This window comes from Bufo gargarizans, chromosome 3 (assembly GCF_014858855.1).
Source record: "Bufo gargarizans isolate SCDJY-AF-19 chromosome 3, ASM1485885v1, whole genome shotgun sequence".
NCBI classification, from domain to species: domain Eukaryota; kingdom Metazoa; phylum Chordata; class Amphibia; order Anura; family Bufonidae; genus Bufo; species Bufo gargarizans.
This window is the reverse complement of record NC_058082.1, coordinates 398,759,249-398,772,160: the sequence shown is the minus strand read 5'-3', so window position 1 is coordinate 398,772,160 and position 12,912 is coordinate 398,759,249. Positions and strand designations below refer to the sequence as shown.

General features: G+C 42.9%; 1 protein-coding gene across 1 annotated transcript in view; it reads right to left on the bottom strand.

The window, feature by feature from the left end:
* Nucleotides 1-7,631: 7,631 nt before the first annotated feature.
* The window catches only part of MED20 (mediator complex subunit 20), a 31,506-nt gene continuing 26,225 nt past the window's right edge, over nt 7,632-12,912 (bottom strand). Inside the window, exon 4 of the mRNA XM_044288294.1 lies at nt 7,632-9,843. Coding sequence (XP_044144229.1) covers nt 9,625-9,843 — 219 coding nt within the window. The 3' untranslated portion in view covers nt 7,632-9,624. The remainder of the gene's footprint in view (nt 9,844-12,912) is intronic.

The window sequence follows — 12,912 nt, the reverse complement described above, 5'->3', positions numbered from 1 at the left end:
AAACGTGTGAAGTCTTGGGGCATCCATGAGGACAGAAAGAACTAAATTTAAATACCAAGGAGTGACTGATGAACGTAGAGACGGTTAATAAGGCTTCCTTCAGACAGCCTAATATCCAGAAATGAGCAGATATGTACACATTTAGGGTGCTTACCCTAAAGCCTAAATCGAACTCTGCCTGTAGAAAGCTCAGTATTATCAGAACTTCCAGTGGTTCATGAGGATCCCATTTGTCCTCTATGTGTGTTGGAATTTTTTTCCAGATTCTGTGATATCATTTTTTTTTCCTACTGCTGAGAAGATTAGCAATTACCTTCTCGGAAAGACCTTTCCTCCTTAGAAAGGAAGTTTCAGTCTCCAGGCTGTCAAATTTAACTGACTGATCCCTGGGTGTAACAATATGGAACCTGAGGGAGGATTCAAAAGTCCCCTGCTGAGAATTTCAAGAGGAGGGGGAACCAAGATCTTTTGGGCCAGTAAGGAGCTGCAACAGCGGCTGATGTGAGCCGCTGTTGCCCTGCTTACCACCGCAGTCCCAGGCGCCGTGCTCAGTGCTGATCTGTGGCCAGAGCTGCCCATTCACCACTGCAGTTCGGGGCTCTGTGTAGGTGCTGTGGTTCTTAGGAGCCGCTCCACAGTTTCATCTCAGCCCTGACCACAGCATGCTTGCTGCTGTTTTTTTGCAGCACTTCCTCAAGGGCTGGCACACATCACTTCCGGGTTTTATGGGTTAGGTCATGTGACCTCGCTGACCAATCCTAGCCCTCATGCAAATATATAAGTGTAGCAGCACCCATTTCCAGATGCCTCAGTGTCAAGATCCTTGTGTTTTGTTAAAGATCCTGATACTCACTTGTGTTACTGACCTGTACTTTGTTCCTGGATTCTGCTAACCGTCTGATCCCTGCCTGTTTGCCTTGACTCTCCTGTTGCTGAACCGGATTGCCTGACCTGTGCCGCCTGCCCTGACCTTTTGCCTGTCTGAATACGCCTGTCTCATCCTTCGGTCCTGCACTGTTGCTCCTGGTAACGACTCCTGCCTGACTACGCTTGTACTTCTGGTACCTTTCTCAGTCACCTCCTGGTCCGCCTGGACCAGCTTCCTCGTGTGCCTACTCTCCTCAAGACCTTCGGGAAAGTCTATCCCCACCATCAAGGGTACTGTGAAGAATCGAGTGGTTCACTTAGACAATGCCCTTAGGAGAGGTAGGACATGTGGCACAGTGGGTTCACACCCGCTGGTTCGTGACAGAAGCTATCACAATTCTATGCGCCTTTTCTTCCAGAATCTTCATGATCAGGAACCAGTACAAATGGAAATAACGTGTAAAGTAGACCCTTTCGCCAGGGACTGATAATGCATCTATTTTTAAAGGATGGTCTTGGGGTGACAGAGAAAAAAAAAAAAGTCCTTGACTTGAGAATTATTTTTTTTTGTGGCAAAAATGTCCACTACTGGTGTCCCATATCTCCGAGTTAGGTGCAGGAATATCTTCTTGTCCAGAAACCACTCGCTTTCTCTTAAGGTGTTTCTGCCAAGGAAGTCTGGAGTCATGTTTTCTTCCCCTTTGAGGTGTAAGGCACATAAAGAGGTTAGATTGATCTCTCCCCATGCAAAGATTTCTGCCAGCACGAGATACCTGTTCCACTTGACTGTTTATATACACCACTGTTGTCAGAATTTTCACACTCCTGGATCTCATTTAGGATTCTAGACTCCTTAGTCGTGCATAGAGGACTGCTGTTAATTCCCTTAAATTCAAAGATGCTTAGTTCATCTGACTGTTCCACATCCCCTGCACTACTACAACTTCCATACGAGTCCATCATCCGCTGATGAAGGCATCGGTGGCGATAACCAGGTGGTGAGACGGCCTCCATAAAACACCTCTTTGAAGTTTATCTGCCACCGAGGGAATTTTTTTTTATTGATGCTGGTATGAGTACTTTCTTGTTCAGCAAAACTTTGGTCTTGTCCCAAACCGTTAGAAGGAAGGTTTGGAGAATTCTTGTGTGGGCCTGAGCCCATATCACTGACAGGCTTGTTGAGGTAAGTAGTCCCAGGACTGCCATAATGTTTCTTATGGAATATGCTCTGGACTGATGGAATATAAGGATTTTCTTAATCAATAGCTCCTGTTTTTCCTGAGGAAGAAAGGAACAATGCTGCTCTGAGCTCAGGACTCCCAGACTTGGTATTAGACTGGATTTTTCTGCATTTATTTTAGCCAGCCCAGGGACAAAAATGTTGACTACTTTCTGAAGATGATCTCCTAGTGAGACTTCTGAAGAGGCTGCCAGTAGAAAATCGTCGAGATATGGTATTAAAAGAATGCCTTGTTGATTAAGGAAACCCGACACTTCTGACGTTACCTTCATTAATAGTCTTGGAGAGGATAAGAGACTGAACGGGAGGACTCTGAACTGGAAATGACAGAGTACCCCTCCCATTTGGATGCCAAACCTGAGATATTTCTGGGAATTTTTGTGAATGGGAATATAGAAGTAAGCATCCATCAATTCCAGTGTTACCATTTTGCTCAAGAGGTTTATTGTCGCTTGTATGGACTCCATCTAAAAATGTTTGTGTATGACATATTGGTTCAGGGCTTTTAAGTTTATTATTGCCCTGAATGAGCCATTGTTGTTGTTTTTTTTTACCAAAAAAAATGTGGGGTAATAACCCTGAAAGTGCTCCAAGAGCAGGACTGGAATTATTGCTTTTTTACTCTAGTAAGGTTTTTACTTCTATCCCAGTTGCTTCCAATAGTCTGTAAGAGTATGGTTTAGTAAGAATCTGTCTGGTGGATAGCTAACACATTTTGATTTTGTACCCCTGCAGAATTGAAGATAGCACACCCATGGAGAAGAGGTGATATTTCTCCATGTGGAGTGGAAGGCGCTTAGTTTACCCCCGATAGGAATCATTTGGGATTTTTTGGCAGAGGTGTCTGGGTTAGGGTACATTCACATGACGGTATTATTTTTTCCGCATCCAATCCGCATTTTGCGGAATAGAAGCGGACCCATTCATTCCTATGGGTTAATAAAATGTGCGGACACAATTCAGTATGTTGTCCGCATCCGTGTGTCTGCATTTGTATTCCGCAAAAATATGAAATTTTTTTAACCCCTAAAAGGTATATTAGACGCTGTTTTGATAACAGCTTCTAATATACCTGCTACCTGGTCCTCTGGTTGTCCCTTTTACTTGGATCGACCACCAGAGGACACAGGCAGCTCTGTAAAGTAGCACCAAACACCACTACACTACACCCCCCCCCACCTTCACTTATTAACCCCGTATGTGTTTTGTGGATCTGCAAAACACCTACGGACGTCTGAATGGAGCCTTACAGGGGGGGGGTTATCAATGACAGAGGGGTGATCACCCCATATAGACTCCCTGATCACCCCCCTGTAAGGCTCCATTCAGACGTCCATATGTGTTTTGCGGCTCCGATCCATGGATCCGCGGATCCTCAAAACACATACGGAATTCTGACTGGAGCCTTAGAGGGGGGGTGATCACCCCATATAGACTCCCTAATCACCCCCCTGTAAGGCTCCATTCAGAGGTCCGTATGTGTTTTGCGGATCCATGGATCGGATCCGCAAAACACATACGGACGTCTGAATGGAGCCTTACAGGGGGGTGATCAATGACCTGACCCCCCCCCCCCCCCCTGTAAGGCTCCATTCAGATATTTTTTTGGCACAAGTTAGCGGAAAAAATTTTTTTTTTGTTTTTTCTTACAAAGTCTCATATTCCACTAACTTGAGACAAAAAATAAAATCTTACATGAACTCCCCATACACCTCACGGAATCCAAATGAGTAAAGTTTTTTATACATTTATATTCCAGACTTCTTCTTACGCTTTAGGGCCCCTAAAATGCCAGGCAGTATAAATACCCCACATGTGACCCCATTTCGGAAAGAAGACACCCCAAGGTATTCGCTTAGGGGCATATTGGGTCCATGAAAGATTGAACTTTTTGTCCCAAGTTAGCGGAAAGGGAAACTTTGTGAGAAAAACCAAAAAAAATCTATTTCCGCTAAGGCTACTTTCACACTAGCGTTCGGGTTTCCGTTCGTGAGCTCCGTTTGAAGGAGCTCACGAGCGGACCCGAACGCAGCCGTCCAGCCCTGATGCAGTCTGAATGGAGGCGGATCCGCTCAGACTGCATCAGTCTGGCGGCGTTCAGCCTCCGCTCCGCTCGCCTCCGCACGGACAGGCGGACAGCTGAACGCTGCTTGCAGCGTTGGGGTGTCCGCCTGGCCGTTCGGAGGCGTGCGGATCCGTGCGGATCCGTCCAGACTTTCAATGTAAGTCAATGGGGACGGATCCGTTTGAAGATGCCACAATATGGCTCAATCTTCAGGCGGATCCGTCCCCCATTGACTTTACATTGAAAGTCTGGACGGATCCGTCCCAGGCTATTTTCACACTTAGCTGTTCTATGCTAAAAATAATGCAGACGGATCCGTACTGAACGGAGCCTCCGTCTGCATTATTATGGGCGGATCCGTTCAGAACGGATCCGCCCGAACGCTAGTGTGAAAGTAGCCTAACTTGTACCAAAAAAAAATAATCTTCTATGAACTCGCCATGCCCCTCATTGAATACCTTGGGGTGTCTTCTTTCCAAAATGGGGTCACATGTGGGGTATTTATACTGCCCTGGCATTTTAGGGGCCCTAAAGTGTGAGAAGAAGTCTGGGATCCAAATGTCTAAAAATGCCCTCCTAAAAGGAATTTGGGCCCCTTTACGCATCTAGGCTGCAAAAGAGTGTCACACATGTGGTATCGCCGTACTCAGGAGAAGTTGGGCAATATGTTTTAGGTTTTTTTTACATATACCCATGCTGGGTGAGAGAAATATCTCTCTATAATGACAACTTTTTATACAAAAATGGGAAAAGTTGACTTTTAAAGAGATATACCCATGCTGGGTAAGAGAAATATCTCTTTAAAAGTCAACTTTTCCCATTTTTGTATAAAAAGTTGTCATTATAGAGAGATATTTTTCTCACCCAGCATGGGTATATGTAAAAATACACCCCAAAACACATTGCCCAACTTCTCCCTAGTATGGCGATACCACATGTGTGACACTTTTTTGCAGCCTAGGTGGGCAAAGGGGCCCACATTGCAAAGAGCACCTTTAGGATTACACAGGGCATTTTTAACTGATTTGGATTTCAAACTACTTCTCACGCATTAGGGTCCCTAAAATGCCAAGGCAGTATAAATACCCCACAAGTGGCCACATTTTGGAAAGAAGACACCCCAAGGTATTCCGTGAGGGGCATGGAGAGTTCCTAGAATTTTTTATTTTTTGTCACAAGTTAGCGGAAAATGATTATTATTTTTTTTTTCTTACAAAGTCTCATATTCCAGTAGTTGGGGACAAAAAATAAAAACTTCCATGAACTCACTATGCCCATCACAAAATACCTTGGGGTGTCTTCTTTCCAAAATGGGGTCACTTGTGGGGTAGTTATACTGCCCTGGCATTTTAGGGGCCCTAATGCGTGAGAAGTAGTTTGAAATCAAAATGTGTAAAAAATGCCCTGTGAAATCCTAAAGGTGCTCAGGAGAAGTAAGGCAATGTGTTTTGGGGTGTCTTTTTACATATACCCATGCTGGGTGAGAGAAATATCTCTCTAAAAGACAACTTTTCCCATTTTTTTATACTAAGTTGTCATTTGACAGAGATATTTATCTCACCCAGCATGGGCATGTGTAAAAAGACACCCCAAAACACATTGCCCGACTTCTCCCGAGTACGGCGATACCGCATGTGTGACACTTTTTTGCAGCCTAGGTGGGCAAAGGGGCCCACATTCCAAAGAGCACCTTTAGGATTTCACAGGGCATTTTTTACACATTTTGATTTCAAACTACTTCTCACGCATTAGTGCCCCTAAAATGCCAGGGCAGTATAACTACCCCACAATTGACCCCATTTTGGAAAGAAGACACCCTAAGGTATTTCGTGATGGGCATAGTGAGTTCATGGACTGACCACAGCAGACAACACACTACAACCATGAGCATCCAAGACTTGACAGGCTGCAGTGCAAATACTCACAATCAAATGTGACGCGGACCAACCATGATGGATTGCGACTGTCACAATCATTTGCTTTGATGACCAGTCATGTTCTATTAGTTTTGGCACCATTGTGTGTGAGGTCAGTTTCCTTCGCATATTTGATTGCATGTGTATTAAATCACACTAGATTACAGTCACTGTCAGATGAGTGGTCAGTCACATTCTGTTGCTTCTCATAAGAAAGAAAAACAGGTAGTCTGCTAGTGTGTCCACTTTCACTTTTCAGCCTCGGTCATACTGCAAATTTCTGATCCAAGTTGAACTAATGAATGGAATTACTTCAGGTGACCAAAACGTGTCACACGCGAAAAGCAACTGTAGTTGGCACTGATCATGTCCAAAAATGTGCTTCTCTGAAGTTCTGATCTCCAGCATAACAGTTAAGGAAGCAGAGAATAATCGTATAGCCTTAAGATAGGATTTCAGCTGTTCCTAGAACAAAAGCTGCTGTCCCATTAGGACAGTCATCGTCAAACTGCGGCCCTCCAGCTGTTGCAAAACTACAACTCCCAGCATGCCCGAACCTCCTACAGGTATCAGCCTACAGCAGGGCATTGTGGGAGTTGTAGTTTTACAACAGCTGGAGGGCCGCAGTTTGAGGATGCCTGCATTAGGATAACCTTTCTCTTATACGCCATCAAATGGCTTCTGCAGCCAGTACATATTGTGACACAGTGAGAGGTTTGGTCTAGGAAAACTGGTATTTTGCTCCCAGCATGTGCTGCTTCGCTGATTTACAGCCAGATGAGGTCAAATACCGGACCGGATTTTAAATGCCAGTCCGGGTTTTGGCAGCACCTGGCAATCCTTAAATAGGCAGCTGGGCTCAGAAGCCATGTCTCTGTGTTGGGATCTGGGAACCTAGTGTCTGTATGAACGCTTGCTGCCGGATTGGCGTGAAAACAGGTTGGTGCTGCTATGGTCAAGGACTCTTTGATGGTGCATGGTGTGAATTACCACCAACACCGCAAGGTGACTTTTTGTTTGAATATGACTTTGTTTTATCACTTGCTTAAAGTGTGACTAAAACACTGAACTGTTTGATCCAAAGAACTTATTGTCGTCCGCTAATCCTGTCTACTAGAGCGAGTCCCCACAATATCGATGACTTATCCTCTGGATAGGTCATCAATATCTGATCGGTGGGGGTCTGACTCTCAGCACCCCTGCCGAACAGCTGTTTGAAGAGGAGGCGGTGATCGTACAAGCACTGCTTCCACTTCAAGATGACACTAAATGTCGTCTTATTTTCAGAGGCACAGTGTAATTACAAAAACTTGTCCCGTTTAAGTAAAAGGAACAATCATTTTTAATTACACTGCGCTGCCGAGACTTCAAAAACTATGCCCAGTGTAAACTTGAAGAGGAAACAGTGCTTTCTCAGAGAACAAGGTCAAACAAATCTTACAAAACTTGCATGGCGCCTCCAGGTGTATTCAAGTTCAGGAGAATTCGCACAAGCTCGTAACCAGGTGGTATCACACCCCAGACATTCTAGATAAGCTGCGTCCCTCACAACCTGCGGAGTGCTGGAGGTGCCATAATGCTATTGGGTTGGCCTTACATATTTGGGGGAGCTATGTTAATGAGTTTTCCATTGCGTTTTATTTTATTTTATTTTTTTTAAGTCGCAAAAAAGGTCGCAATCTAACTCCAGGAGAGGAGTAGAGCAGGAAACCTGAAGTTGTTTTTCTAGACAAAAGTGTTAAGTTTAAGTATAAGACAAGTTTATCAAACAACATGTGACATTTGATAAATGTGGCATAAAGTACACCAACACAGATACAAGTGAAACAGACTTCAAATATTCCCTATATGATAAAATCCCCCATAGTATTTTACAGGGCCGATAAAGCAGAGAACAGAGCCTCCGTACAGCTCCTGCTCTGCATTATAACTCAGGCCGTCCTGCTGTCATTAGGACGGAATCCATGTGAAGGAATCTCACAGCGGACATTTTAATTCCTCTACTGATAGCCCAACTAGACAAAACGAGACATTAGAAATTATTAAAAGTATTTAGGAATGTATTCATATTAAACATGTTTTAACATTTTCTATTTGTTTTTGCTTTTCTGTTTCTCGGAGAACACCTTTAAACCCTCTCTAGCAGCTACTGTTTTTGGGTCTTGTCGAAATGGGAATAAATTGTGTGGTCTACTTTTAATATATGCTACTTACCTATAAGGAATATAGCAATGCAGAATGGTATCTATATTCCTCAAGCAAATATACATGTATTGGTTGTAATAAAAGTTCATATCAGGCTTCCTTCACTTCTGTGTTGGACGCTCCATTTGAGGCCTCCAATACAAATCCTGACAAAATTTTCAGACAAAACAATGCTGCATGCTGTGCCACTATGTCTGGTAGGATGGCAGGCGTCATGACGAAAAACCCAATACAGTCAATGCGGTCAGTCAAGCACCATTGCAGCCCATCAGGTGACTGATCCATCTTTGGCCTGAATTCAATTTTTCTATTCCTAAGATGGAACAGAAGAACACAGGGGGTTGTTTATCAAACTGGTGTAAAGTAGAACTGACTTAGTTGCCCATAGCAAGCAATCAGACTACACCTGTCATTTTTGACAGCTCCTTTGGAAAATGAAAGGTGGAATCTGATTGGTTGCTATGGGCAACTAAGCCAGTTCTACTTTACACCAGCAAAGTGCCAGCAAAGGAAGCAATATGGATAATACATTAGTAAGTGATATGTATTAACTTCCTCCACATAATAAATGGCCTTTGCTGAAGTGACAAAACCCTTTTAAAGTGTACCTAACCTTTTGAACTTTTTTTTATTTTTATTAAACTATTCTTTATGGGTCATAACTCATTTTGAATTAGCTCACTTGAATTAGCTTACTGTTTTAATGACCTATTAGGCACCCTCGTTTAATATGCTATGATAGGCTGTATGAGAGCGGGCACAGGTAGCAGCAGCAATGTTCTAGGCAGAGCCCCTGCCTGTGACTGCTCTGTTAAAAGACGCAGGACACTAAAACAGTAAAATAAGTAAAGTATATTACAAAAATGAATATTTTTCTTTTTTTTTTTTTATAAAAACCATGTTCATAAGGTTAGTTACACTTTAAAAATAGATAACTGTTTCGGCAGGATTTGTGGATCTGGTCAGCCTTGGCTATACCTCCAAACTGTCCACATTTTCTCAACAGTCTTTATAGAAACCAAGGTATAAAACACAATCACCATCTGAATTGTTGTAATACCATATTAAATGATGTAGTACCCTTTTCACAAGATGTCACTCACTTTGTACATTATTTGGAACAGTGATCTACAATGATGCCAACAAGACATCCACTTGAAAAATACTTGAAAAGTAACTATTTTTGTCCTGTACATTATCAGCTACTCAAAAAGACTTTTGCAACAGATATCTAAAGTCCTTTTCAATAAAAATATCCTTCCTCCTACCCAAAAGGCCTTTGTTGTGAAGAGGTCAACTTCTCCATTAAAAAATAGAGAGCTGTGCAAGTCTCATAATCTCATTCCAGTCACTGTTCCCTGCTGGTGCTTGCGGATCTTGTTAAGTAGCTCCATGTACTGCACCATGGTGTCTGCAGGTGTATACAGTGCATCGTGTTTGGAGTTGAAAACGGGGGGAACTGTTGGCGCATGACTACCCATTAAACTCTGCATAAACTCCACCATCAGATTCCAGCAGTCCCCTGGCACAGCGCAAGGGCAATAATCCACCTGAGAAAGAAAACGTCAATTAATTTTGGAGTAAAAGATACTTTCCAACCAATATATAAAATTAGCCATATATTAGCAAAACAGGAGGGAAGTTATGGTACTTTTTTCTTAGCTTTTTTCCCCCTTCAGATAAAATCAAAATGTATACAGTGGAGGAAATAATTATTTGACCCCTCACTGATTTTGTAAGTTTGTCCAATGACAAAGAAATGAAAAGTCTCAGAACAGTATCATTTCAATGGTAGGTTTATTGTAACAGTGGCAGATAGCACATCAAAAGGAAAATCGAATAAATAACTTTAAATAAAAGATAGCAACTGATTTGCATTTCATTGAGTGAAATAAGTATTTGAACCCTCTAACAAAAAAAGACTTAATACTTGGTGGAAAAACCCTTGTTTGCAAGCACAGAGGTCAAACGTTTCTTGTAATTGATGACCAAGTTTGCGCACATTTTAGGAGGAATGTTGGTCCACTCCTCTTTGCAGATCATCTCTAAATCCCTAAGGTTTCGAGGCTGTCTCTGTGCAACTCTGAGCTTGAGCTCCCTCCATAGGTTTTCGATTGGATTAAGGTCCGGAGACTGACTAGGCCACTCCATGACCTTAATGTGCTTCTTCTTGAGCCACTCCTTTGTTGCCTTTGCTGTATGTTTTGGGTCATTGTCGTGCTGGAACACCCATCCACGACCCATTTTCAGTTTCCTGGCAGAGGGAAGGAGGTTGTCGCTCAGGATTTCACGATACATGGCTCCGTCCATTTTCCCGTTTATGCGAATAAGTTGTCCTGTGCCCTTAGCAGAAAAACACCCCCAAAGCAAAATGTTTCCACCCCCATGCTTGACGGTGGGGACGGTGTTTTGGGGGTCATAGGCAGCATTTTTCTTCCTCCAAACACAGCGAGTTGAGTTAATGCCAAAGAGCTCTATTTTGGTCTCATCAGACCACAGCACCTTCTCCCAGTCACTCTCTGAATCATTCAGGTGTTCATTGGCAAACTTCAGACGGGCCTGCACATGTGCCTTCCTGAGCAGGGGGACCTTGCGAGCCCTGCAGGATTTTAATCCATTGCGGTGTAATGTGTTTCCAATGGTTTTCTTGGTGACTGTGGTCCCTGCTAATTTGAGGTCATTAACTAACTCCTCCCGTGTAGTTCTAGGATGCTTTTTCACCTTTCTCAGAACCATTGACACCCCACGAGGTGAGATCTTGCGTGGAGCCCCAGAGCGAGGTCGATTGATGGTCATTTTGTGCTCCTTCCATTTTCGAACAATCGCACCAACAGTTGTCACCTTCTCTCCCAGCTTCTTGCTAATGGTTTTGTAGCCCATTCCAGCCTTGTGCAGGTCTACAATTTTGTCTCTGACATCCTTGGACAGCTCTTTGGTCTTTCCCATGTTGGAGAGTTTGGAGTCTGCTTGATTGATTGATTCTGTGGACAGGTGTCTTTTATACAGGTGACTAGTTAAGACAGGTGTCCTTAATGAGGGTGACTAATTGAGTAGAAGTGTCTAACCACTCTGTGGGAGCCAGAACTCTTAATGGTTGGTAGGGGTTCAAATACTTATTTCACTCAATGAAATGCAAATCAGTTGCTATCTTTTATTTAAAGTAATTTTTCCAATTTTCTTTTGATGTGCTATCTGCCACTGTTACAATAAACCTACCATTGAAATGATACTGTTCTGAGACTTTTCATTTCTTTGTCATTGGACAAACTTACAAAATCAGTGAGGGGTCAAATAATTATTTCCGCCACTGTATACCCCTAATCTTTGAATTTGTCTGCCGATGACAATTAAGGTTAAAAGGGGTTATTCAAACTATAAAACATGCTCTCAAAAGCCGGGTCGCTCCTGATCCCCGCAAGGCCGCCACTGCAACTCGCAGTTTCACGAGAGGCTAGTCCCCGTCATTATCTGCTATTGGTTGTTCCCTCTGACGCCGGATGTTTTAATCTGCGCGACAGGGAGATGCAGCAGTGGCCTTGCAGGGATCAGGAGCGACGAGGGTGCCAGAGAGCGGGGGAAGTATAATCTATATGAAGGGCATGTTTTATAGTTTCGGTAACCCCTTTTAAGCAGACAATGCTTTTCTTTACCCAGACTTAAATCTATCAATCATATTGCAAAAAAAAAAAAAACACACCTGTATTCTATGTCTACACAAAGAAGCCTGTATCCCATGTTACAGTATCCTCCTCGGGAAATCTCTTTTGGCCTTAGATGAAACCCATTTTGTGAACAGAGCCCTAGAATGGATGGTTCTTTTTGGCTCATCTCTACCTAGATATCAGCTTTGTTTCACAAGCCTGCTTTAAAGAGCTGAACCCGGACATACCCTTATTTTCACCCAGGCAGCCCCCCTGAGGCTAGCACCAGAGCATCTCATGCTCCGATGCACTCCCTTGCCCTTGCGCTAAATCGCGCAGGGCACAGGCTCTTTTGTTTTACTGGCTAGGGCAGCGGTAAATCTCGCCCATCAGTGCCTGTGACATCACCGGGGTTCCTAGCAGCCCCATGGAGAGCCCTGGTACGTCACCAGATCTCCCAAAAAAATGCCGGGGGGCTGCCGGGGTGAAAATGGAGGTATGTCCGGGTTCAGCTCTGAACCCGGACAACCCCTTTAATATAATTTTCCATTTATAAAAAAAAATCCCAAATTTACCTAAAATGTGGAAAAATTTGCAATTTTAGAAATTTGAATTTTTCTGCTTTTTAGACAGATAGTAATAATTCCTAATAGAATAGTTATTACTGAACATTCTCAATATGTCTACTTTATGTTGGAATTATTTTGTCATTTTATTTTTTTAGGACGCAAGAAGGCTTAGAAGTTTTAGAATAAATTTTTAACATTTTCAAGAAAATTTCCAAAAGGAATAATTCATGTTATGGGGCTTACATTATAGGAACCACCGATAAAAGACCCCATTTTAGAAACTACACCACTGATATTTATTCAAAACCGATTTTACAAACTTTGTTAACCCTTTAGGTGTTCCAAAAGAATTAAAGTAGTGAAATTTGACTTTATTTTTGCAGATTTTTTATTTTAATCAGCTTTTTTC